Source organism: Myotis lucifugus, unplaced genomic scaffold (assembly GCF_000147115.1).
Source record: "Myotis lucifugus unplaced genomic scaffold, Myoluc2.0 scaffold_306, whole genome shotgun sequence".
Taxonomy (NCBI): Eukaryota; Metazoa; Chordata; class Mammalia; order Chiroptera; family Vespertilionidae; genus Myotis; species Myotis lucifugus.
The window spans coordinates 1,074,458-1,102,208 of record NW_005871354.1 but is presented as its reverse complement, the minus strand read 5'-3'; the positions used below and the strand labels follow the sequence as shown (position 1 = coordinate 1,102,208).

The 27,751-nt window shown below is 35.8% G+C and overlaps 1 protein-coding gene across 1 annotated transcript in view; it reads left to right on the top strand.

Moving 5' to 3' along the window:
• Window positions 1-27,751, top strand: part of CENPE (centromere protein E) — a 233,892-nt gene that overhangs the window by 9,136 nt on the left and 197,005 nt on the right. Inside the window, exons 9-31 of the mRNA XM_023763881.1 lie at window positions 2,849-2,900; window positions 4,253-4,337; window positions 5,149-5,281; window positions 6,618-6,737; window positions 8,656-8,814; window positions 12,733-12,877; window positions 13,458-13,546; window positions 14,980-15,147; window positions 18,470-18,544; window positions 18,767-18,886; window positions 20,569-20,691; window positions 20,777-20,942; window positions 21,240-21,394; window positions 21,611-21,925; window positions 22,033-22,293; window positions 22,451-22,609; window positions 24,420-24,710; window positions 24,892-25,050; window positions 25,516-25,803; window positions 25,918-26,070; window positions 26,242-26,508; window positions 27,122-27,280; window positions 27,460-27,741. Of these exons, the coding sequence (XP_023619649.1) occupies window positions 2,849-2,900; window positions 4,253-4,337; window positions 5,149-5,281; window positions 6,618-6,737; window positions 8,656-8,814; window positions 12,733-12,877; window positions 13,458-13,546; window positions 14,980-15,147; window positions 18,470-18,544; window positions 18,767-18,886; window positions 20,569-20,691; window positions 20,777-20,942; window positions 21,240-21,394; window positions 21,611-21,925; window positions 22,033-22,293; window positions 22,451-22,609; window positions 24,420-24,710; window positions 24,892-25,050; window positions 25,516-25,803; window positions 25,918-26,070; window positions 26,242-26,508; window positions 27,122-27,280; window positions 27,460-27,741 (3,924 nt within the window). The remainder of the gene's footprint in view (window positions 1-2,848; window positions 2,901-4,252; window positions 4,338-5,148; window positions 5,282-6,617; window positions 6,738-8,655; window positions 8,815-12,732; window positions 12,878-13,457; window positions 13,547-14,979; window positions 15,148-18,469; window positions 18,545-18,766; window positions 18,887-20,568; window positions 20,692-20,776; window positions 20,943-21,239; window positions 21,395-21,610; window positions 21,926-22,032; window positions 22,294-22,450; window positions 22,610-24,419; window positions 24,711-24,891; window positions 25,051-25,515; window positions 25,804-25,917; window positions 26,071-26,241; window positions 26,509-27,121; window positions 27,281-27,459; window positions 27,742-27,751) is intronic.

Genomic DNA, 27,751 nt, shown 5'->3' with positions numbered 1-27,751 from the left:
GCTGATGACACCAAGCAATTGGGACTGGTGCTGAACACCAGCAGTGGGTGTGACGGGGACCAGCGCCGGCAGCAGGTGCGAGTACCGGCGGGACCGTGGCACAGACAGGATCAAAGAAATTTCAGTAACCACCACAGGCTCTCCCTGATGACAGCCACCGGCCCCCTGCTTTGGTCTGGCACCCTTGCTCACCTGTTCCATCATCCTGCCGCAGCCAACGCCTGCCATGTTCCACGTTCTGCCGCTTGCTGCCAACACCCACCATGTTCCGTGTGCGCCCCCTGGTGGTCAGCGAACATCATAGCAACTGGTTATTTGGTTCCGCTATTTGGTCTATCTGCATATTAACCTTTTATTATATCAGATGTCCCATTCTTGTCTCAAACTTCAGTGTGTCTAAAACCAAATTAATTATTCCTATTGCAATGAATATTCCTTTTTTCCAGTTGTACCAGCATTATTCTGGTCCCCTAGGCTAAAAACCCAAGTCATTTTGGCTCTCTTTCTGCCTTCCCTTTTATCCAGTTTTAACCATTTCTTACTGATTTCATCTTTCAACATTTCTCCTTGGTGTCATACTCATTTAGGTACTCATCTCTCTTAAATTGCTACATCATTCTCCTGGACCTGGCTTCCATGACTTTGATCTTCATTTCAAATGTTATTAAGTACTGATCTTGTTGTGTCTCTCCCATAGTCAAGATCTGGCCACTCTTGGCCCATGTAACTTTACTTCCTTCTACTCCACACGAGCTCCTCTCTTATAGATTCTTCATATCTTCGAATACTAATGCTCATTCCCATCTTATACCTTAATTCATGCTGCCTTCATCACCACGTTGCCCTGTTATTATGTATCAGGGTTACCTGTAGTAGATACTCTACAAAAAAGATTAGACTTCTCTGAGTATTTTAGAGAAAGAAGTATCTGAGATAGAACTACAAAGTAATAGTAAAGAATTACCTGCCATTCCTGCAAGTCTCCACAGAGAAACAATTTAAATCTCTGACTTTAAATGCATTAAGAATATTTACTGAGCCTTTACCATGTTGTGAGCATAGTACTGGGCTCTGGAGATTAAAAGAATAAAGAAAACATCCCTCCACTACTTACTGTCTCCACTGCTACCTGCCTAGCTCAAGCCACCATTGTCTCACACTAACATTCCTCTCTGGGCTCCCTGCTGCCTCTCTTGCCCCTCCCCAACCCTTTCTCCACCTAGGGTTTCACAGTTGATCCTTCAGAAAGTTAAATCAAGACATGTTGCTCTTGCTTAAAGCCCTCTCATGATTTCCCATTGCACTTAGAAAATCCAGAGTTCTTACCCTATCTTGTCCTATCTTTCACTCACTCTGCCAGTGCTGCCCTTTCTATGTTTTGAATGCACTAAGCTTGTTATTGCTTTGTGACTGGGTGTACAGTCTGTTCTTTATTCTTAAATACAGTTCCCTTGGTCTTTGCATGGCTGGCTCCCTCTTCTCTGTCATTTCTGATCTTAGTCTAATGCAAGGGTGGGGAATGTCCGCCCTGCGGGCTGCATATTTGGTCTGGCCCTGCCAAGATAACCACTAGCGGGACTGGAAATTCAATAAATCTGTGAGCTTTATTCATAGCAACATAAATTTATATTAACTGAATGATATTAAGCAAATGACAGTATAAATGTCCAAATGGCCCTTGGCAGAAAAAAGGTTCCCCACCCCCGGTTTAATGGAAGGCCTTCCCCAACCACCCAATCCAAAGAACTTTCTCTGCCCTTCCCTTTAAACTATCTGTATTACACTTACATGATATGTTTCTTATCTGTTTGTCTTTTTCTCTCTTCTCACTAACTCCCTCCTCTCCTCATCCCACCCCATGTAGAATATAAGCTCTGAGAGCAGGGGCCTTTATTTGTCCGGTTCTAGTACCTAACAAACCGCCTGCAGCATGACAAGCAATCACTTTGTTCAACAACATTTGTGAAATGAAAGAGGGGCCTGTGCTTTTAAAGATGCTACAGTGTGTTGGGAGATACAAATGACTAGCTCAGCACTATACTAGTAAGAATAAGTCATATCTATAAACACATCTCTGTACACAGTTGGAAATCAATTCATTCAATGTGTGGGGGATGAAGGGTAAAATCAGCAAAACTACATTGAGGAGGTAACATTTGCCTTTGGTCCTGAATAATGAGTAAGGGCATACTAGAACATTCAAACTAACTAAAAGGGAGTGGCAAAAGATAGCACTTGCAAGCGTGGAAGCACATGTGTGTGTAGGACATAGTGCGTATAGTTCAATTTAGTGAGTAGTTAAGAGTAAGCAATAGATAGATATAATGTTGGGGCAACACAATTGCCAGATTGTAAAGAATCATAATCACCATAGTTAGGTTTTGAACTTTGTGTAGGAAATAGAGAACCTATTCTGTCAGCATTATGGAGGATACAGTATAGTTAAGGAACACTGTGTAGATGACTCAGGAAAGAGAAGGCCTAGTGGGGTGAGAGACAGCGGTATAAGAGTGGTGTTCAGGCCGAAACCCGTTTGGCTCAGTGGATAGAGCGTCGGCCTGCGGACTGAAAGGTCCCAGGTTCGATTCCGGTCAAGGGCATGTACCTGAGTTGCGGGCACATCCCCAGTAGGAGATGTGCAGGAGGCGGCTGATCGATGTTTCTCTCTCATCGATGTTTCTAACTCTCTATCTCTCTCCCTTCCTCTCTGTAAAAAATCAATAAAATATATTTTAAAAAAAAAAAAGAGTGGTGTTCAGATAAACCATGCATTAAAAACGTGCTTTCAGTTTGGATTTCATTATTTCAGGTTATCCTTCCTAAAGGTTTATTTCCATCTATCTTTCAGAATTTGGTTGATCTTGCAGGCAGTGAAAGAGCTGCTCAAACAGGTGCTGAAGGTAATGAAAACTCATGCAGTATTGGTCTGAATGTTTTCCTGTTTTACAGAATAAAAAGTGCTAGCATGCATTTTAGAAACTAATAACATAATGGCAATAACAATTTTGTCATAAAGGTCTTTAATGCAAAAATCAGCGTCTGTATCGAGCTAGTTATTTCAGGCTACTGTAGCATCAATTAAAAAACTAAAACTATGCAGATGTTAGGATTGTACAGCTGGAAAGCTCCTGAGAGTACCATGAAAACCAAATTGTCATAATCAGTAAGGAAATTCAGAAAGGTAGTGGGGTACAAAATTAATATGCTGACATTAATAACTCTCATGATACAAACAACAACCAGTTAGAATATTAAGCGTACAAAAGACTCCATTTACAGCATGACTTAAAGGATGTAATACCTAGGATGAAACTCAACAAAAATTTCATAAGACCAACATAAAGAAAACTTTAAAACAGACCTGAGGAACATAACCTTATACTTACACAAATGGATAAGCATACTTAGATGGGAAGGTTCACAATCATAAAGACGTCAAACCTCTCTACATTAATTTCCTTCAGCCTGACATAGACACACTCAGCTGAGGGTGGCCTATATCCACCAAACCAGTGAATTCTCAGACCTGTAAATAAGAAATAAATGCTTGTTTTAAGCTGGCTTGTTAAGCTGCAATATTACAGTCATAGCTGAATAATGCACCTGAAATAACAGCTTCCAATTGAAAAAAAGCAAAGTGCAAAAGTCGTGTATTTAGTATACTAAATTAGTATAAAAAAGAAAGGGGAGAAATTAATATGTGTGGACTTGTATTTATAAAAATCTCTAGAAAAATGAACTAATAAAAATGGTTTGCTGGAATAGAAACAGGAATAGGTTGAATGAAGCATAAAAGTGAGAGAGTTTTTTTTCAATGTACTTTTTTTTTTAATGTTTGAGTCATTTGAGCATATTAACAATTTTAAAATGAAAACCTTTTTGGTTGTGAGCCTATAGGAACTAACTTGATTGTATGTCTATAGTTGCTTGTGAGGTTTGAAAAAAATAGATTTGAACTGAGGGGTCAGAGGCTCTTTTGGGAAATGGGCTTTTCCTCCTTCTGATTCTTAGTCATTTTCCTTTTGCTAGTTCCCTCAGGTGACAACTTTGCTGATTCATTCTATAGGTGTTAGGAATAGGGAGAGGGCTCCTTCTACCAGTGGTGTAAAAGGTGGGCTCAGATCTAGTGCAAAGCATAGACATCAGCATCTGACCCTTTTATTTCTAATTTGTCTTATAACTTACTGGTAAATAAGTTCATCATGTAGTACAGAAATCTATTTTAGTTTTCATATTTGTTTAATCAATGCAGGTGTGAGACTTAAGGAAGGCTGCAATATAAATCGAAGTTTATTTATTTTGGGACAAGTGATCAAGAAACTTAGTGATGGACAAGTTGGGTAAGACTATCCCACGGTGATTTACCTGTTAATGCTTACATTTTTCATGAGGTTGAAAATTATCATAGTTCAGTGACAAAGTGCTAATTTCTTTCATGTATTCAAAAGCTTTTGTGATTCTGTGAGCATGCATGACTTCTTATATTTATGACTATGACCAGCTAAATTAACTTACTTTAAATACTAGAGGTCCAGTGCACGATATTCGTGCGGGGGGTGGGGGGGGTGGTCCCCTCAGCCTGGCCTGCACCCTCTCCAATCTGGGACCCCTCAGGGGATGTTCGATTGCCAGACATCCCTCTTGCAATCCGGGACCACTCACATGCCTGCCGGCCTGATCCCCCTGTTCTCCCCTGACGGCCTGATTGCCTTAACTCAGTGGTCGGCAAACTGCAGCTCACGAGTACCACGTGAGGGCACGCATGTACAGTGCGATTGAAACTTCGTGGCCCATGTGCAGAAGTCGGTATTTTTTGGAAGAGCCACACTCAAGGGGCCAAAGAACCGCAGTTTGCCGACCACTGCCCTAACCACTCTCCCCTGCCGGCCTGATCGCCCCTAACCACCTCTGCCTTGGCCCCGCCACCATGGCTTCGTCCAGAAGGACATCCGGAAGGTTGTCCAGAAGACATCTGGTCTAATTAGCATATTACCCTTTTATTAGTATAGATTTCGAGTCAGTAAATTTTACCTGCCCTCTTTAATCGGAAAAGAATTTTTTATAGTGGTAGCTAAAGTTCGGCATTAATCAAGTAACCATTTTTGTTATATAAAAATTTTTTTTTTCTTCCCAAACTCTTTTTTCCCCTGGGGGTTTCATAAATTTTCGAGATAGCAAATTAACCCGATTTCTCCAAAATTCCTTGGGGGGAAATGCCAAAACCCGTTTTTTCTGCAAAATTCCTCCAGTTTTTTTTGATGAAACTTTTAGTACTCTCCAGGTGAGTTTTTTTTTTTTTTCTCAACTTAATTGGGGGGGGGGGGGGGGGGTGTTATCTTAAAGAAGAAAAAATACCTACTAAGCTTAGTTGTAGGTTTTTTGGGTTTATTTTGGGTTTTTTGTTTTTGTTCCTTTTTCATAATTTTTTTTTTAAGAGAGAGTGGAAGGGAAGGAGGAAGATAAGAGAGAGAAACATCGATGTGAGAGAGATGCATCAATTGGTTGCCTCCTGTGCGCACCCCAACCAGGAATCGAACCTGCAACCCTTTGTGTGGGCTGATGCTCCAACCACTGAGCAACAGCAGCCAGGCTAGCTGTGTTTTCTTTTTTTTTATTGACATAACATACCTGATAAAATTAATGTGCTGTCTACTAAATAGAATTTTTTAATTTTCCCAGACTTCAGTTATTCATATCTCATCTCCACAATTTTTGCCACATCTAACACTTTTACTGAAATTAACACGATATTTTTATTTAAATAACTCACTTTTTTACTTAATTTATCATAGAAGGATACTTTTTAATCAGTCCCATAAATGAAAACTAGTATCACTTGCAACAAGTGGAAGTTGTTTCAAAAAGTGTTTGTCTTTATAACAATAATTCTTAAATTCCTGCTAGCTAATTGTTGCATGCCTTGACTCTGAGCTTAAAGCCTGCACTTTCTGTTTTGGGTTTGTTTTTGTTTGTGGGGAAGGGGGGGAGGGTTGGGGATGTGAGTTAAAGGAAAAATGAGAAATTTCAATAGAATAGCTTTTTCAATGAAGGGTTCAGTGATTTAATGGTCATCTTCATGTTATCACTTAAAGTTACTTCTGATAATTGTACTTTAAGAAACATTGCTTTAAAGAGCTATTGAGCACTGGATCATGATACTGTCAGAGAAACAAAGATAGAAGATAGAGTCCCTGGCTTCACAGAATTTATAGTCTTATGGGGAAGATTAGACTGTCTTCCAACATAATTGCCTTGGATTAATAGTTACGTGGCTAGTAAGTAGGATAGAATTCAAAGGAAGGACAGCTGCTTTTTTAGAGGGAGCGATTTGCACTGGGTTTTGAAGGGTAGATGGGATTCTAGTAAACCAGTGTTTGTAGGTTTTCTGTCACCATCTGTTTTTAAAATATTTGACTCTCCTTGAAGATATTTCAGTGCCAGGGTAGGTTACAGGAATTATTACAGCATACAGAATGTTCTTTGTGTTGAAAAGTATTATGCCACCCTGAAAGAGCATTGATTTTTTTTCTCTAAAGAACTTAACTACAAGAAACCTAAATATTGACTAAAATAAATGTTTTAGTGTCAAGCACTGAACACTCATATTTTTTTTCCAGTTTGCCAGTACTGCTAAATATATGAAGAATACTCCTTATGTAAATGAAGTATCAAGTGATGAAGCGCTCCTGAAAAGATATAGAAAAGAAATAATGGATCTTAAAAAACAGTTAGAGGAGGTATGTATGAACCATGTATTTCAGTAAAGAATGGGACAGAAATAGAATTGAAATCTGCCTAAATGCTCAGAAAGGCTCTTAAATCATCAATATCTGTGTCATGTGACCTAACTTTAAAATAGTTTTTAACTAAGAAGAAATCAACACAAAAGTTTTAGTTTAATTCACTATAAACTGGAAGATTTGGTTTCTTGCAATTATTTTCGATTTCATTTTTTGTTTCCAAAGGGAAAAATTTGGGATTTTGAAATGGGCCAAGTAAATACTTTTTTAAAAAATATATATTTTTATGATTTCAGAGAGGAAGGGAAAAGGAGAGATAGAAACGTCAGTGATGAAAGAGAATCATTGATCAGCTGCCTTCTCCATGCCCCCTACTGGAGATCAAGCTTGCAACCTGGGCATGTGCCTTGATCAGGAATTGAACTGAAACTTTCTGGTTCATAGGTCAGTGCTCAACCACTGACCCACACCAGACAGGCCAAGTAGATACTCTTTAAAAATTGTCACAAATATAGGGAAGTGGGTTAAAAAGGAAGACCATGTATGGTTATGTAAAACTACTTTCTATAGTTTCATGTTATCTTGAATTCCTCTTCTAACCCTGCAGTGTCTATATCTATATCTATATCTATATCTATATCTATATCTATATCTATATATATATAAAAGCCTAGGCCAGTGGTCGGCAAACCGTGGCTCGGCAAACCGTGGCTCACGAGCCACATGCAGCTCTTTGGCCCCTTGATTGTGGCTCTTCCACAAAATACTGGCTCTTCCACAAAATACTGACTTCTGCGCATGGGCCACGAGGTTTCAGTTGCACTGTACGTGTGCGCCCGCACGTGGTATTTTGTGGACAAGCCACACTCAAGGGGCCAAAGAGCCGCAAGTGGCTAGCGAGGCGTGGTTTGCCAACCACAAGCCTAGGCTACCTGCTGACCGGCAGGTAGCTATGATGCGCATTGACCACCAGGGGGCAGATGCTCAACACAAGCGGAAACCACAGGCATGGAAACATGGAACAGACTGATGAATCTCCGAGGAAAGGGGGGAAGGGGAGAGGGCGGGAAGAGAATAACCAAAGATCTTATGAGCATACTAGAGGCCGGTGCACAGATTCATGCACCAGTGGGGTCCCTCAGCCTGGCTTGCACCCTCTCGCAATCAGGGACCCCTTGGGGGATATTGGACTGCCAGTTTCAGTCCGATCCCTGCAGGCCAGGCCGAGGGACCCACTGGTGCACGAATCCATGCACCAGGACTCTAGTCAATCTAATAAAATAGCATAATCACTTGTCGTTGTAATTTATTTGTTTTAATCATTATGGTCCCCTGGTGATCTTTTAAAAGATGAACTCTAAGATACCATATGGTAGTCTTAAAAGAACAACTCTTCTTTTGCTGTAGGTATTCAGGTCTCTACTTTTCTGACTTCTCTGCCTGTTATTTATATATTTTCAGGCAATTAATAGAATTGCTCTAGCCCAGCCAGTGGCTCAGTGGTTGAGCATCGACCTATAAACCAAGAGGTCATGGTTCAACTCTGGTCAGGGCATATGCCCAGGTTGCCGGTTTGATCCCCAGTAGGAGGTGGCTGATAGATGTTTCTAATCAATGTTTCTCTCCCTCCCTTTTATTTATTTTTTGTTTAAATAGAATTGCTCTAACAGCATTGTTATAATCTTATACATGGCATATGGACTATGCACATGAAAAGAACTGTATATTTTACTGATTTTATTATAAGATTGAGAAACTATTGTAACTGCATATTGGTGTTCTGCAGGTAGGATATATTAGTTTAATAACATTAAAATGTTCATGGTTCACAAAAATTTATATTCTTTTAGGTTACTTTTCAAGGTTCTAAAACCTAGCCATATTCATTAATATAACCGAATATTATATTCTATAGGTTTCTACAGAGACTCGGGCCCAGGCAATGGAAAAAGACCAATTGGCCCAACTTTTGGAAGAAAAAGATCTGCTTCAAAAAGTGCAGATTGAGAAAATTCAAAACTTAACACGAATGCTGGTGACTTCTTCTTCCCTCACATCACAACAGGAATTAAAGGTAAAAGTGTAAATGTCGACAGCTTAAACTTAGTATATAGAGAATAGAATTGGCATTCCTATATGTTTATTCTCTAGTTATGTATTTCTTATCCTTTGATACTATATATTCAAGAAACTCAGAACTTTTTGTGTATTTGCCTATACACATTCCTGATTCCCACATGCAGAGATAGCAATTCAAGAAGTCTGGTATATAGTCAAGGAATAGATTTGAAATGTGCTTCCTATGAAATTGATTAAGTGATTGGGAGCCACAGACATCTAGAGTGGGAATATTTTCTCTTTAAACAAATATTCATCTCAGGGAAATTGAACTAGAATATAAGTTAGCATAGTGATCAGAATTCTGGCTTGCAGTATGTGTTCTTTTTGTTTCTACTAGAATAGTTGGATATCTTTTGTTCAACAGATATTTTGGGGTTCTGGTTATGTAATAGTTAAGAGAATGACCTCTGGAGCTGAACTGTCTGGATTTGAATCCCAATTCTGTCAGTCCCTAACTCTGGACCTTAAGCAATTTCTTTTTTTAATATATATATATATATTTTTTAAAATATATTTTATTGATTTTTTTACAGAGAGGAAGGGAGAGGGATAGAGAGTTAGAAACATCAATCAGCCGCCTCCTGCACACTCCCTACTGGGGATGTGCCCGCAACCAAGGTACATGCCCTTGACCGGAATCGAACCCCGGACCCTTCAGTCCACAGGCCAACGCTCTATCCACCGAGCCAAACCGGTCAGGGCAAGCAATTTCTTAAATACTAGAAATTCGTGGAAGAGTAGGCCTTCATTCCCCCAGCTGCCAGCGCCAGCTTCCCTCTGGCACTGGGGACCCAGGCTTTCTTCATAGCCCCGGCTTCATCCGGAAGGACGTCTGTCCTAACTAGCATATTATGCTTTTATTATTATAGATAAATTTTGCTGCAGTTTCCTAATCAGTGAGACAGCCTGATCCCCACCTTATAGGATTGATGTGAGAAGTATTATAGAATGTGCTTAACATTCCATACAGCAAACCCTCAAGATTTGCTATTAAGGTTATTATTAATATATGTTATATTCAAATTACCATGCTAAGTATATAGAAGACTTCAAGAACTATGTATTGAGAGTGATGAGTAGGAACTAGCCCAATGAAAGGTGTAGAGATGAGTGGTTCAGGAAGACATCTGCATGTACAGAAGTGAAAAAACATGTTTCTTGGACTTAAAATGTTCTGGTGGCAGGGGCATTTAAAACCACATTGAAAGTTTTAAACGTTACGTTATGCTAAGGACAGGAACAAAGCCTTGTAAGTAACATGATTGGAATTGCATTTTAAAAAGGTGTAGAGCTGGTGTGCACATCAGATTGGGCCTCTACAAGGATGGTGGCTCTAATATTGGATAAACTGAAGAGCTATTTGGGAGGGAGACTCAACAGGAGTTTGTGATTGTTTAGATGTGGGAGGCAGGGAAAGGGAGAAAGAGGTTTCCAGAATGACTTGCAAGCATTGCTAGGCTTACTGGATAGCTGGTAGCAGTACTCGTTGCGTTAAGGGTCAAGGAATATAGAGCAGTGACGCTGCTCAGTGTTTGGATTTGAGACATCACCAGTTAAAGGTGTCAGATAGTGTATGAAAATCAAGTGAAAGATCTGAGATGGAGATAGCCATTTGGACATAAACATTACAGATCGATTCAAATTAAAGTCTTGTGAATGGATGAGCTTGCTTTGGGAGCATGTTGAGAATGAAAAGAACCCCAAGAAACAGCAACTTTATAGGTGTAAAGTTGGTAAAGGCAGAGAAGAAGAATCCATAAAGGAGCCTAGGGTTAAGCTGTAGAGTTAAGGAAACAAGTGAATGTGGTCATGAGAGGAAGAGACTATTCCAGAGAGGCAGTGTGTCACATTCTACTGAGAAGTTAAATAAGATACATGTAGACCAAAAAAAATTGGGATTTAGAAACAAGAAGCTCATTTGCAAAAGCAATTTGTATTATGTGTTGGGCGTGAAAGCCACCTTGCAAGTGGGTTGAAATGGCCCAAAGGGATGGGATCTTAAATACAGCAGAAGGTCTGGACTTAGAGGGAGAAACACCTGTTAATTATAACAAGGACAGAGGAAGGAATAGGCTTCAGTGCAAGTAATGCTTTCATAAATTTAGGCTTATATTTTCTTTGTGAAATAGGAGGTTTATTTATTTTTATGCTGGGGTGGCAGGAGATGGTAAAGACACAAGTTTGTAGACATGCTAAGGGTTTAGCCTTTGTAAGGAATGGAAAAGAAAGCCCACGTGGAGAGGAGTGTGGCCAGGCAGCATTAAAGACCCAGATGAAGTTGGCAGCCAGACTTTTGGTTGTGTGGCTCTGACAGCGTTCGGGAGACTGATAAAGGCGGAGGAGGTAGTGTAATTCATTTGAGTGTTCACCGGATTGGACTAGGTGTAAGGAACAGAGAATGGGTCAAATAATTTGAGGCTGTTGACCCAAAAACACGATTCAAGTGATTGTCTATGGAATCTAAGATGATGAGATAAGAACCGAGAGGGAGCTGGCAAGAAGAAAGTAGTGGATCAAGGGAATAGAGCTCCCTCTTAAGCTTGATAGCCAAAATGGGATTGACTGAATCAATGAGGTGGAAGGATAGGAACTTTAGATAGAGTAGGAGGTCTAGGTTTATGGGTTTCAGATAATGGCAAGCTCCAAGAGTGGGTTTGGGAGCAAATGGATTTGAGCTGAAAGTCATTGAAGTGAAGGATTTTTATGACTGAGCTTTTGCAGAGCAGGCTGTGGAAAGGACTGTCTATTTTAAGCAAAAAGATATTGTGTGGGAGGAGCATGAAAGCATGCAGTTATACAGATATATATATATCTGCATTATACAAATATCTATATTATACAGAAAATCTTGAGAGGCAATGCAATGGAGTGGTTAGTGGATAGGCTCTGAAGTTACAGGCATGGGCTCAGCCACCAATTGGGTGTAAGATTGTACACAACTTCTCCCAACTTTTTGGACCCTCATCTTCTTTATAAAATGGATGTGGTAATAGAGGATTGTTGAGAGGATCAAATAAAATGAGATAATGCTTGTACTAGTAGAGGGATAAGAGAAGAATGGTAGCTATGAAATATGGAAGACCACAAACAGGAGGTGGGCAGAGGAAAAGAAACCAGCAAAGTGGAGTGAGTGGTGAGGACAGCTAGCTGAGGGGGTTAAGAACCAGGAGGCAGGTGTCTTTGAAGGAATGAGGAAGATGGTGTAGAAACAGAAAGAAAATGATAGCTAAGGAGAGTAAAGAATCAAGATTTTGTTTGTTTGTTTTTTGTTTTAATCAAAAGCAAACAGAGGCTTGTGCATTTGTAAAGCTGAGAGAAAGGAGCCTAGTGAAAATGACAAATGAACAGGTCATTAAGGGAGCAGAGTGCCACGAGAGAAAGGAACAAATGAGACCAGCAGCACAGGTGGAGGCATTAGTTTGCCAACTTGGAAGATAATTGACATTGTGAAGGGCCCTGTGAGAGGAAATTCAAATGGGCCACCTGTCTGCTTCTTCCCACTTCAAGTTGGGTTTCCAAAGGTGCTTTTTGTGGTAGCTATGATGGTGGCAGCCATAGTCGTCTGTTCTGCATAACACAGGTTACTTTAAGGATTATGTGTTACCCAATTTCTTTCAATTAAGTCCCGGAGAAACTTATAAGATTCCAATTTTTAAAAAAATTTAAATAGTTTCATCAAATTTATGATGGGGTTAAACATTGATTTGAAAAGTTTGAGTATGTTTTCTTATCTCAGTATGTCCTTAGGCTGTTAAGATCTTAAACTAGGCTTGATAAGAATTCTACCAAGCCAATCATTCTTAAAAACGGAAACTAGTTCCCCCTGTTTTATTATCTGGGGGAGGTCATTTTCATTTTTTTTCCTCTTTAGGCAAAAATAAAACGAAGAGTCACTTGGTGCCCTGGCAAAATTAACAAAATGAAGGACTTAAACTATGTGAATGAGTTTAATATGCCAATGAATACAACAAAAAGACAAAGGAGTGATGTAACTTCAATAGGAGAAATTGATGAATGTGAGTGCTTTTTTATAAAACTATCCTTATGATGGGAGACTTTACTTATTGTATCTCAGTTAATGTGTATAATAAGACTTTTTCTATTTCCAGGTCTCTTTAAAATGATGCACTGTCATTAGACTCCATAAGACAAATATTTTTATTGTTTTTGTTCTAATCTTTATCCAATTAAATTACTATTCATATAACATCTGCCTTAAACGTTGCTAATTTTAAAAAGGTGGAATTTACACAGAAAATTTTCAAAGTTATGCCTAACACTTTAAGTATTTTTAGGGGCGTTTAAAAAATTGCTTAACAGTTATCAAATCTCAAATTCAGAATTTGTTCTTTTTACCTGTATTGTGTTAAGGTGCCTATATTTTATGATTATATTCTAGCCAGTGATCTCAATTCACAAAATAATATATACAATCACATCTGTTTTTAATGTATTCTTGGCAGTCATGCTATGAACACATAATAGCTAATTTGAACTTATTACATCTGATCAGAATTCTTTTAATAATATATACTTTGAGTTTTAGGAAACTTACCAGCATATTTATGTATAAGTTTCTTTTCCCCTAATTAACAGCTGTCTGTTCAGAGGCTGATGTTTTCAGTAACACCCTTGATACAGTAATGGATATAGAGTGGAATCCAGCAACAAAGCTACTAAGTCAGGTAACTTGAATGTATTTTACGGAACATTATACTTTTACTCTTTAAAGTCATTTGTTATTGGTGTTTACTGTTGTTATAGCACATTATGGCTCTGACTTAAGTTCAGTAACAGTGTTGGTTCTAATTAAGTCTTCTTCACTCATTAGACTCCCAACTGATAATTGTGCCATCCAGAGGGAAGCTAAACACTTTATAAAATGAGTGTATAGTAGTAGGTAAAACTTTCAGGCCATTACCAGCAGATTTTGGTACCTTTGATTTATTTTCTTCTGTTTTGCCTTGGGAAATCCCCTAAGGGTTAAAAAAAAATGGCTGATATTAAAAGTGTCAAAATTCTAAGGCCTATAGTACAATAATACATGGGGGAGGGATAATGTTGCCAAATAATAATAAAAAATAAAAGTAACTATTATATATGGTCTTATCACAACTTTAGGAATAAGGACTCCTGTAGTGAATACCTTAGTAAATGTAGATTCCATGTTTACTTCCCCAGCTTCTAATGTTCAAAGAAATAGATACAGTTCTGTATATGTATTTGTTAAAGTAATTTCATGTTAATTTTGGAATAAAATTGGAACCTTCTTGGGAGTTATTATTAGCTAACCACTGTAATTAGTCATAAATTAGTTATTATAATTAGTTAAGTATTATTGGTAAGCTTCTGTGTCCCTAAAGCATACTTCAGGAGCTTGTTGATTTTATAAAATCCTTGGTCTTAGTTTTTGGTTTTTATTGATTGTGGATTGTTGTTGTTTTTCCACTCATATTTGTTTCACCTGTGCTTATTCTCATGAGGAAGAAGGAATTAAAAACATCTTTGGGAAGGTTTAGTTAATCTGCCCATTGATGGATTTTTATGATAAAGTTTATCTCTTTATCATAAAAGTATAGAAAACAGAAGCAGGTCTCTGTTGAGGATGGCAAAAACCTAGCAGCGGTTATGAATTTTATTTTATTTTTCAGATGGATTTGAATTAGGAGTGAAACAGAGGCATTACTTATTGATCTCTAAAACTCTAACCGCTGCTAGGTTTTTGCCACTTTCAATGGAAACATTTTATCACAGATCCTTAGCTCCTTAGGAATAAAGCTGATGGATTTTCCATTATGCGCCCTATCTCCTACTCCTGATGAACTTTTCCAGACAGGCACAGGCAGAGCATTTGATTCTATGGTCTTTTTTTTTTTTTTTTATTCTACCCCTTTCAAAGTAGTCGTGTATTCTAAGTTAACTAATTTACCAAAATGCAAATCCTTTATTTTGCTGTGGATCAAGCTAAAACATTAGGATGATATTGAAAAAGAGAATGGTTTAAATTACCAAATGATTCAAGGTTAAATTTATGTGACTAATCCAAATTTTTAGTTAAATAAACAAACATATAATCTGAATTCTCTCCAGCTTGAAAATCTGGTTTTGTTTACCACAGGAAAACTTAGAAAGTGAGTTGAATTCACTTCGTGCTGATTATGATAATCTGGTATTGGACTATGAAAAACTAAGAAAAGAAAATGAAGAAATGGAATTGAAATTAAAAGAAAAGAATGATTTGGATGAATTTGAGGCTCTAGAAAGAAAAGCAGAAAAAGATCAAGAGGTAAGGATACGAAACAACACTAAACTAAAACAATGATATTTCTTTTGTAAGAAATATCATTTTCTTAAAGATATTTATTTGTAAGGTTGAGATTGAGGATCCAGCCATTTTCCATATGCATACACAATTAGAGAATTTAAGAAATAATTCATTTATTGTTTTTAAAAATAGTTAAATCATATTTATTTCACCTGTTATGCTCAAGAGGAAGAAGGAATTAAAAACATCTTTGGGAAAGTTTAGTTAATCTGTCTATTGATAGATTTGTATTGAAGAAATTTTAATATCTAGCTGAATGCTTTATGTATAGATACTACATATTAATGGAATTTTTCCATTGAAAGTGTATTCCTAAACAACATTATTAGAAAGCTGGGGAAGCTAATTTTGCACTTTTCTTTTTCCATATAAGAGAGTTATTGTGAAACTAATACTAAATAGTTTTAATGGAAATATTAGAAATAAAATAGATCACTTAAATTTTCTAAGTATATAATATTAGGCTACATGTTAAGAGAACCTAATCCAGAAACCATGAAACTTGGCGAACTTAAATTGTCCTAAAGATTCAATAAATTTCTTAGTGCAGATAGTCCTAAACAGTTCACAGAAACTGAATTCTTTTGCAGAAGTTTTGAATACATATTTATTTTTATGGAACAGAAATCCCTTGCTGGTATCAGACTTGTGAAGTGATCCACAAATACCTCCAAAAATAAGAGCCAGTGTTTTAGTATAGTTAAAATATGAGTTAATTTGCAGATACTTCTCAGATTTCTATATGAATAGCCCAAAGGGACACAGTCCTTTTCCCTCAGTATCATTGAGTAGTTTCTCATCCTCTACCTTTTTAAAAGCAAAAAGAATTCTGTACCAAAACTATTATTTCCATTCTACCTAAAATTTAAGTGACTCCTGCATTTCACAGACATTATATCCTGGGAGGCAAAAGTCAGTAAGTTCACAGTTCCATTTAATTTATTTTAAAATTTGCATATAACATAATGCAAAATGTCATGAAAAGAATATTGGGCTTCAATCAATAAAACCAGTTTTATTGAAAGGGGTATGACCTAGTGTCATGGTTAAGAGCCAAACTACCTGGTTTTAAGCCCCAGTTTTGCTGCTTAAATAGCTCACAGATTCAAGCCTCGTGTATATTATCGGCAAGTTCTTGAGCACGCCATTGCATCTCAGGGCTTACTTCATGTATATCTCCATGCTTCAGGTTAGATCAGGTGCGAATAACATGACAAAATTAACTTTGGGCATACATGATTACAAAGTAACACAGAATCTATGTCTTAAAACTCACATCTGATTTTCTTTTTTTCTTTTTAACCACCATCAGGGGGAAAATAATACAGTTCTCTTCAGTTTTACTCAAACACAAATTGAAATTCTTGGTCCGTAAGATAATCTAAAATATTACATACCAAAGGCTTACTCTGCTTGAAGATTGTTTTACGACATCCATTGCATGTTAAACTAAAAACATAAGTCTATGTGCATACAGTAAAACATGTTTCAAAATGTACATCTGGGAGGAAAGTTTAACAAAAGGGGAATGAAAGTCATATGATGGCCTGAAGATATGTGCCCTGGTTTGCCTAAGGGTTTCATCAAAAATCAACAAAGTTGTGGATAATTTTCAAGTGAGAATATAATATAGGGTGTTTAAACAGTAATTTTAGAGGGCGGAATAAACAAGGTCAAGTATCATCATACTCAGAGAACAAGAGAAACTTCAACCCTCTACCTATTTTAACTTGATCTCTTTAATTTTATAATTTTCACAACTTGGAGATTTTTGTCTTAAGAAGTTAAATTTCATTTCACCTGCTGCAAATTACAGTTGAAATCTGTACTATTTTGTAGGTAACAATGGATGATCTTTTGATCATATTGTACATTTTCTCTTTGTGCTCATTAAACAATACATCAAATAGTGGTTACACTCAGATCATTACAAAAGTCACATAATCTTTTCCTGTTCCCAGTACTTAAAATAAAGTGTTGTTTCAAATAAAAGCAGGAGAATTATTCTTGCTGAATGCTTTCAAAGTTTAAGATTGATTATTTAGTTCTGTATAAGTAAATGTGATTTTCTAATGCAAAAGTTAGAAGTGGAAGAAAAGGTAACAGATATAGCCAATTTAAACTTTAACCAATGCAATGTCTAAAACTTTGCTGAAAAAGATAGTAGCAACTAATTACATGTGGCAATTAATCACTTGAAATGGTGTTAGTCTGAATTGACTTAAGCATAGAAAAAAGAATTTAAAATATTTTCTTAATTTTTATTATTGATTACAGGAAGAAATTATAATAATATTTTGGATATATTCGGCTAGATAAAATATATTAAAATTAATTCTACCTGTTTCTTTTTACTTCTTTTTAATGTGGCTACTAGAAAAATTAATTACAAATGTTGCCTCCAAAAAAAAATTGGGAGAGATTGCATTATATTTCTATCGATTGGTGCTAATCTAAAATAACTAGCAGTAGTCTGAAATCTAAAACTAGGACTGAATTAAATTTAAAAAAAATTTTATTTTACCTTTTTAGCACAAAAATTGCCAGTACTCAAATAGTTAATACTACAAATGTTTCGATAGAAAGGAAACTTTAATAGAAATACTTACATCTATAAGTATTTATACTTTAGACAGTTGAACACTATAAAGCAAAAACATTAACTTTCCAATATTTCCTATAAACCATCAAAGTAACAGTTGATAATTCCAAGCAAATCTCTATAGCTTTGGTGAACAGTAATAATATTGTAAAGGCTTTATGAAACTTCTATAATCCAAACCTAAATTTCAAATCACAACTCATTGAAAAGTATGCCAGTGTAAAACCAAATAGATAATTTATGATAAGAAAAGAAATCTTTTAGGATAAATACATTTCTGTACTTACCCAAAACAAAAGCCTAATAGAAGCATGTTTTTGTAAAGTTTGATTACTACTTTATTTTCTCCAAGTGGTGCATACTAATTTGCTTTTGAAGTTATTGTAGCTTTATTAACAGAGGACAAACCTGTTATTTGGGTCATGCCGAGTTTCTTTTTCTTGTTTGCTTGCTTCCTGGGGTTTGCAGAGATTTTGTTTGGTTGATTGGTCTTGGGGTTTGATTTGGGGCTTTTTTGGTACTTTTAAATAATGAGATGCTCTGTTACTGTAGCTTGAACAGTTATCTCTCAGTCTCTTCTTACTTATTGGGTGATTCTGAAGCAGTGATTCAATTTTTTTTTTTTTTTTTTGCTTTATTAACTATTGGTTTGCTCTGTTGCCTGTTCACATGCTCTTACAGATGCAACTAATTCATGAAATTTCGAACTTAAAGAATTTAGTTAAGCATGCAGAAGTATATAATCAAGACCTTGAGGTGAGCATTTATGTTCATATTTCTACTAATAAGGAACTAGAACTATAAAACAAATCATACATAATTGAATATGATTTATGATTTCAGAAAATAAATTATATTTCTTAAGTGTCAACTTTTTGAATTTTACTGTTTACCAATTTGAACTGTTAAAAAGTTCCTTGTAATCCCCTAGAATGCAAATCCAATTAAATTGTTTTACTCTCCTTTGATTTCTTTTAGAATGAACTAAGTTCAAAAGTAGATCTGCTTAGAGAAAAAGAAGACCAGATTAAAAAGTTACAGAAATACATAGACTCTCAGAATTCAGAAAGTGTGAAAATGGACTTGTCATACTCACCGGTAAAAATCAGGTTTATTTTATTATGCAATAATGTTAATATTTATAGCATACCTTCATCATCATCATTAAAGCAAATGCTTATATTGAGCCAACTATGTGCTGAGCATTGTAATGTTTTACATACAGTATTTTATTTAATCTTGTCAATAACCCTATGAGAGAGGGACTATATTAGGAACATTGCCATTTTTACCAATAAGGAACCATTCATAAAGAGTTGAGGATATCATCCTTTGAGTGAATATAAACAAGTAGGTTATGAACTTCCATTAAAAAATTAGTTATTTAAAAATGTTTTAAATTTTTTTTATTTAAAAAAAGAAGTGTGTAGTCAATGTCTTCAGGTGAGCACTTACATTGTTGATAAATATCTAGAACTAAAACATAAATGAGCATGTTTTCATAAATGTCATTAATTTCACTGATATTAATGCATTCTCATAATTTAAGTAACTATTTTTAACAGTTTGAGTATTTTTCAGAAAATATTGTTCTAGATGACTTTATTTGATACTAGATTGTGGTATTAAGTAACATTGACATGGTGAAATTTTGATTTTTTTATTTATTTGCTACCAATACACCTGACTACTTCAAGAAAGTTAACAATTTCTAGCTTGAAATTTTTATATCTTGGTTTCTGTTCTATTGGTTTTGTTTTGAGTTTTTCATAGTAATCTTTGTTACCTTCTATTAATGACAGATGATTCTTTTTAAAAGTATTCTCACCTGGCCTGCATGGCTCAGTGGTTGAGCGTCGACCTATGAACCAGGAGGTCACAGTTCAATTCCCTGTCAGGGCACATACCCAGATTGCAGGCTCCATCCCCAGTGTGAGGTGTGCAAGGGACAGCCAATCATTGATTCTCTCTCATCATTGTTTCTATCTCTCCCTCCCTTCCTCTTTGAAATCAATAAAAAAATATATACTAGTATTTTTAAAAAGTATTCTCACTGTTCTGAGCTGTGGGTAAGAAAGGTGCTTTCATATAATACTGGAGAGTAGGATTGATACAGTAGCAAGCAGAATTGCCAGTTTTTAAAAAAATTATTTCTTACGCTTTATTCATTCACGGGTGCATTATTATTTTTCCAGGTACATATGGTTGAATTTATGTAAGCTAAAGTCATGTTAAAATGTCACTTTTCTCTGAACATGACTTCTGATTTTTTTTTCATATATTTATGTCATTTGCATTTTCCCTTCACTAAGTTACCTGTTTGTATCTTTTCTCTATTTTCCTATTGGATAATTTTCTTTTCAAGTGGTAATTTATTTTTTTTAAATAATCCTCACCTGAGGATATATATAGAGAGAGGAAGGGGAGGAGAGACAGAGACAGAGAAACATTGATGTGAGAAAGAAACAGCTATCTGTTGCCTCCGATATGCCCCAACCAGAGATCGAACCCGAAACCAGGGTATTTGCCCTGACCAGGAATCAAACCTGAAACCTTTTGGTGTATAGGACAACACTCCAACCACCTGAGCCACCTGGCCAAGGCTAATTTAATATTCTTAATCTTAATTATTAACTACTAGCCTATCATGTTTGGGAGAGAATAACAAAATAAAAATACATAGAGAACTTTTTAGCATGCTAGCTGAACAAAAGTGTGCTAACGTTTTCCAATTCTGAGAAAGTTAGATTTCACTAAAATCTTTTTTGTCATATGTATAGGAAGACAGTGACGATCTAAAACAAAAGAAACAAACTCTGCTTGATGCTGAAATTATAGCCCTTGATGCCAAGAGAGAATCAGCCTTTCTTAGGAGTGAAAATCTGGAGCTGAAAGAGAAAATGGTAGGTGATTTTTGTAATATTTTCAAAATTGAGCACTTGTAATGATCAGTACATTTTTGTAAATTTGCAATGTTTCTCTTAATAGAAAGAACTTGAAAGTATGTGCAAGCAAATGGAAAGTGATAATCAGTTACATCAAAGCCGGTTGGAGGCAAAAAAGAAAATACAAGTTGATCTGGAGAAAGAATTACAATATTCTTTTAATGAAATAACAAAACTCAACTCCCTTTTAGATGGCAAAGTTCCAAAAGGTATCTTGAAATTTCAGGCTACCTCTTTGCAAATCTAACTTTCTGTTGAAATGTACCTAAAGGATTTTGCAACAATATTCCAATGATTGGAAATCCGTTATTCTCTGATTTTTAATAACTTAATATTAACTTTCAATATTATATGTATCAGTATGTATAAGTGTTTCCATGGACTTCAGATCATAAGGGTTAAAAATTGTACATGTTCTTAAAAAGGTGATTCAAGAAATATTAATATGTATGGTGATGGATAGAATTTTGGGGGACAATTTATTTAATTTACCAAAAATTTTCTAGATTTGCTCTGTAATTTGGAATTGGAAAGAAAGATTACAGATCTCCAGAAAGAACTGAAGAAAGAAGTTGAAGTAAATGAAACTTTGCATGAAAAAGTTAATTTGCTCTCAGAATTGAAATCTTTACCTTCAGAAGTAGAAATGCTAAGGAAAGAGGTAAACACATTTTTAAGGAAATAACTCTTATTTTGATGGTAAAGTTAAACAAGAAAATACACTTAAAAGAGACAAAAAAAAATTGCCTTTTCTCGGTCAGATCTTTGCTCAATTTTCAGTGTCTTTTTGTAGAAAAAGTTTTTTGTGTTTCTGTTTTTCTGAAAATTTCAGTAGATCATACATTATTAACAATGCTAAGTATTCTTTTTTTCATAGGTAAATGATAAGTCTGAAGAGCTATATCTAATAACATCAGAGAAAGACAAATTGTGTTCTGAAGTAGTTCATAAGGAGAGTAGAATTCAAGATTTACTTGAAGAAATTAAGAAAACTAAAGATGACCTTGCAATCACCCAGTTGAATTATAAAAACATGGATCAAGAATTCCAAGATTTTAAAAATTATCATATTGAATTTGAACAGAAGTATGACATGGTCCTTGAAGAGAATACAAGAATAAATCAGGAAATAGAAAATCTCTCTAAAGAATCTCAAAAACTTGGTTTAACTTTGGATGACTTAAAGACAGAGGTTGGTATAAGATACCCGCTAGAGAAATGATCTTTAGTCTGCTGCAGTTTGGTTCCATATATATGCCATAGAATGTTCTGCTTTTCACACTTTGTCTTATTTTAAAGCTTTCTCAGAAAACCCAAGAACTTCAGCAAAGTCAAGAAAGGTTCATTGAAGTGGAACAGCTGAAGGAACAATTACAAAGTAAAGATTCCAGGCTGCAAACTATAGAAAGGGAGAAAATACTGACTACTGAGAAGCTTCACCAAACCTTAGAAGAAGTAAGGATCTTAACCCAAGAAAAGGATGACTTAAAACAACTCCAAGAGAGCCTGCAAGTTGAGAGAGACCAGCTGAAAAGTGACATTGAGGATACTGTAAACATGGTAAGGTTTTGACTGGTTAAATGTTGAAAACTTGGAACATCTTTAAAAACATTATCGGAGCCATCATTTATTATTTATCATCAAGTAGAAACTATAAAATTATTTTTATTGTTTCACCTTATTCTAATGGAAATGGTTTTGTATTTCTCTGACAAAGAACATAGACACCCAAGAACAATTACGAAATGCTCTTGAATCTTTGAAACAACACCAAGAAACTATCAATACGCTAAAAATGAAAATTTCCGAGGAAAGCTCCAAGAATTTGCCTGTAGAGAAAACCATAAAAGAAACTAAGGATGAATTTCAGGAAGAGGTAAAGAGTTCCTGTTCAAAATTTTCATATATTTACATATGAGCTTTCTTCTTAACCTCAAACACTTAAGTACATGACAGTAATCTCAATCTTATTTATTACTCACAGTGTAATAACTAACAATAATTCATAAACTTCATCCTAATAGCTTTGGAATAATTTCAGATATAACTGCTTACAATCAATTTGGAAAATTGCAAAAAATATTAGTTCACTTTTTTTTTTTTTAACGTCCCTGACTGGAATTGAACCTGGGACCCTTCGTTCACAGGCCAATGCTCTATCCACTGAACAAAACCAGCTAGGGCCATTAGTTCACACTTTGAGCTGATATTTTATTTTACATCAGATTTTTATACTAAACTTCTTTAGAGTTTACTATAAAATCAATGTGTATATCATATATATGCCTATTTCTAGTTCTTCAGCCATAATTTTACTAGTAGGTGCTTAAGTCTTACCTTACTCATTCTAGGCAGTATGGTTTGTTTTTTCCTGAGGCCTTATGAGAATAACTGCTTTACCGGTTAACTAATACACAAGAAAAGTTAGGATGGTAATGATGATTTTTTTAAAAAAAGAGGTGTATTATAGTGTGCTAAAGCTGCCCTAACAAAATATCATAGACTGGGTGGCTAAAACAAAAGAAATTTATTTTCTCCTAGTTGTGGTCTAGAAGGCCAAGATCAAGGCACCTGAAAATTCTGTTTATGGAGAGGCCTTTCTTTCTAGAAAGTAGATGATATATTTTTCTGCGTCTTTACAAGTCCTTTCTTCTGTGCACTAGAGCTGAGAAAGTGTCTGATATCTCTGCCTCTTTTTTAAGGGCACTAATCCTATGGGACCAGGGCCTACCCTTATGACCTCATTTAACCTGAATTGCCCTCTTTAAATACCCTGTCTGCAATAGTTATATTGGGGGTTAGGGCTTCAACAAATTTTGTGAGGACAAAATTCAGTCTATAATGAAGTAATTGGAAACAACTAAAAATTACTCGTAAATACTTAAAACTATAGAAAATGAAAGTTTTAGAGAAAACAGCTTTTTTCATAAATATTCAGAATTATTTTTTAAAAGCAATATTTTATTATATAAAAGATGAAGCCAAAACTACTTTTTTCCCCCTTCTTTAAATCTATTCCTTCAGCATCTCATAAGGCACTACTGTCTTCCTCATTGATTCAGTAAGAAATAAATTTATTCTCCATTCTGAGCCCAGTCAATCTTTTCTTCTTAAAACCCTTTGATGACACATTGTTACTCTTGACATCAAGGCCGGAATCCTTCGTAAGGCAGAGAATTCCCAGACCTTGCTGGTCTCTAGCATTATTTCAGTTCTCTTGTCGTCCTGCTCATTGTACTCCAGCAACTCTAGTCCATCGTTCTTCCTCATCTCATGGCTTTCAGATGGTCTCCCTACCTGCAGCATTACCACACCGACTCCCCCACTTCATAAACACTCACCATAGGTTAAGTGTGCCACTAATACTCTAGGAGAAGCAGTACTTCTGTTTGGTAAGATTTGAATTAATGTCTACTTTTCCCCTAAAGTGTCTCAAAATGGCAGAGATCCTGTAAATCTCATTCCCGTTTTATCTCCAACCTCCAGTAGTACACTAACATCACAGCGAGCCCTCCATAAATAAGTGCTAAATACCCGCATAATGGAGGAGCAGGGAAGTGGGAGAATTGCTCTGTAAAGGAACCATTAAATCCTGTCTTAATTGTTTTAGAAAATTTCCTGACTTCTTTTCCCCTAAAATAAAGTATCTTTGGATATCAACTGTACTGTTTTATGATTCTCTTAAGATCCAAGAGGCTCAAGACATACCAGAACAGTCCTTTAATATGCAGGAAAAAGACAATGAGATTAAGAAAATAATCAGTGAAATGGAGCAACTGAAGGAGCAACTCAAAGCTAAAGAGTCAGCACTGCTAAGATTAGAAAAGGAAAAACTCAAGTTGTCGGAGAGACTTCAAGAAAGTCATCAGGAAATGAAATCGATAGCGACGGAGAGAGATGACCTACAGAGGCTGCAGGAAGCTCTTCAGGCTCAAAGTGACCAACTCAAAGAAAACATGAGAGAACTCACAGCTAAGGTAGGTTACATTCTTTTCCGTGTGTGTGTGTGTGTGTGTGTGTGTGTGTGTGTGTGTGTGTGTGTTTTAACTAATTTGTAAGCAGATATTTTTGTGGAAAATAAACCTTTGGAAAAAGGAATCAGAGTGTAATGGTTATAATGTTTCTATAAATTTCTTACAATTTCCTCTATTAATAAAGCACCTAGAAACTGAAGAGGAACTTAAAGTTGCTCATTGTCGCCTGGAAGAACAGGAGGAAACTATTGATAAGCTGAGAGTGAATCTTTCAGAGAGAGAAACTGAACTATCAAGCTTTCAAAAGGAATTAGAAACAAGCAATGATGAATTACAGAAAAAGGTAAATTGGGCATGAAGGGACAGTGGGGAAAAAAACCTGAGGGAGGTAGCTAACCGAATTGCAAATACTTACTTTTTACACACTAAATTGTTTTGGCGAGCATACTGGATTTTTTACCTAAAAAAAATAAAAATAAAAAATACACACACACACACACATACACACACACACACAACATACACATACAAGGGTGGGTAAAAGTACATTTACAGTTGTTCAGATGGAAAGACGTACTGGTTATAAGTATTACAAACAAAGAATAAACTGCTTTGTGTACTCGCAACTATAAACCTACTTTTGCCCATATATATATATGTGTATATATATATATATATATATGTATATATATATATATCTCACATAAAAACACAACATACATACATGTATGTACAAATGCACACATATAAAAACATTTTATGCATTTGTATATATATATATATTTTTGGCTATTATTATTATTTTAAGATGCAAGAGCTTCATGAAAAACAGGAACAATTTATTTGCGTCAAAGAAATCAGTGAGACTCAGGAAAAAATGAGTGAACTGGAACAATTAAGGGAGCAACTCAAAGCCAAAGATTCATCACTAGAAAGCACGGAAAGGGAGAGGCTCAAGTTAACTGAGAGACTTCAGAAAAGTGAAGAAGAAATAAACATTATAATTAAAGAAAGAGATGAACTGAAAGGTGTGCAAGAGGCCCTTCAAATGGAGAGAGACCAACTCAAAGAAAACATTAAAGAACTTGTAGCTGAAGTAAGTTTCCCTCTTCTGATGTTTTTGGGAACACAAATAGTTTTAAGGTGATAGCAATGCTCACTATTAACTTCTATTCACTGTTAACTTTTATTCATTTTGCTCCAATCATAGAGACAGAAAATCAAAGAGGAACTACAAACTACTTACATTCTTCTAAAGGAGTACCAAGAAACTATTAGTTCAAGGAATATTTCAAAGACGACAGATCAAGGAGCAAATATCCAGAGAGATTTAGAAAATTCAGATGCTGAATTATGGGGAAAGGTAGGTCTTGTTAAGTGTGAAAATGACATCAGATTATTGTGCTCCTCATGTTCCTGAGGAAAAAAAGAGTACATACATTAAACTAAATGTAAAAATGATTGACTTAATTTAGAAACAAATCTTTGTTCTAAAAACCTGCCTTTGCCCTCACTTGTTTTATGATTTTCTCAGATTCAAGAATTTCCGGAAAAAGAACATCAGCTTCTTGAGATGAAAGCTGTAAATGAGACTGAGGAGACAATGTGTGAAATAGAATACTTGAAGAAGCAATTTGAAACCCAAAAGTCAACTGTGGAAAACCTAGAAATAGAGAACATAAGGTTAACTCAGAGACTCCAGGACAACCTTGAAGAAATGAGATCTGTTACAAAAGAAAGAGATGACCTTAGGAGTATGGAGGAGACTCTCAAAGTAGAGAGAGACCAGCTCAAGGAAAACGTAAGAGAAACTGCAATTAGAGTGAGATACCATCTTTTCCCCATCTAGTAAAAATGACACTGTGTCTCAAAAGAACCATAAGCAGTAGAGCTGGTGGGAGTGTAAAACTGGTCCAGCCTTAAAAGGTTGAAGGAGGAAGAGGGAGTGTATTTGGTAATATCTTCCAAATATTTTAGTAAGTTTATCCATTTACCCAAAATGTTCAGTTGTAGCTATTTACCCTGCATACATTAGCGCAACCATGCAAAGATATTTGTAGAAGGATTCGTAGCAGCAAGTTGCATTAACAAAATAAAGCAAACAAAAAAAATAGGGAAAATTCTAACTATCTGTTAGTAGGAGACTGGTTAAATAAGTGCAGCACATTCAGACCATGGGATGCGAGACCACAGATAAAGAATGAGGTGGAGCTATGGTGTTGACTTGGAAGTATCTGGTAGGGGAAATTGTAAAGTAGTATATGTAGCTTGTATTAGCACCTGAGAGTCAATTGGAGGATGAGAACTAGGAGGTATAAGGAGGGAGAGGAAATTTTACTTCTTACTCTGTACTTTTGTGCATATGGTCTCAATTGCGTTCATCTGAATATATTATTTTTGTTTCTCTAATAAAGGACCTGGAAAGACAAGAGGAACTAAGAATTGCCCACAAACATCTGAAGGAGCATGAGGAAATTATTGATGAACTCCGAAGGATTGTCTCTGAGAAAACAAATGAAATATCAAATATGCAAATGGATTTAGAAAACAAAAATAGTGCCTTAAAAGCACAGGTATTTCTTTTAAGTTCTTACCTAAGTAACAGTTTTAATCAAGTCTTTTGTGTAGTGAAACAAGATATGAATTAGCCTAAAATTGAGGACAAGTAGAGATTTTGTCTGCATAATTTAGAAACGAATGTTTAGCTTTTGTTATCTGTTTATATCTGAATTTATTCTATGATTATTTCAAGATCCAAGAAGTTCAGGAGAAAGAACATCATCTTCTTGAGGTAAAAAATGATCTCAAGGAAACTATGTATCAAACAGAGCAATTAAAGAAGCAATTGGAGGCCCAGAATTCAATCTTGGAAAATACAGAAACAGAGAAATTAAGGTTGACTCAGAAACTTCATGAAAACCTTGAAGAAATAAAATGTGTTACTCAGGAAAGAGATAGCCTAAGGAGAATGGAGGGAACCCTCAAAATGGAGCGAGACCAGCTCAGAGAAAGCCTCAGAGAAGCAGAAGCTAAAGTAAGTTACA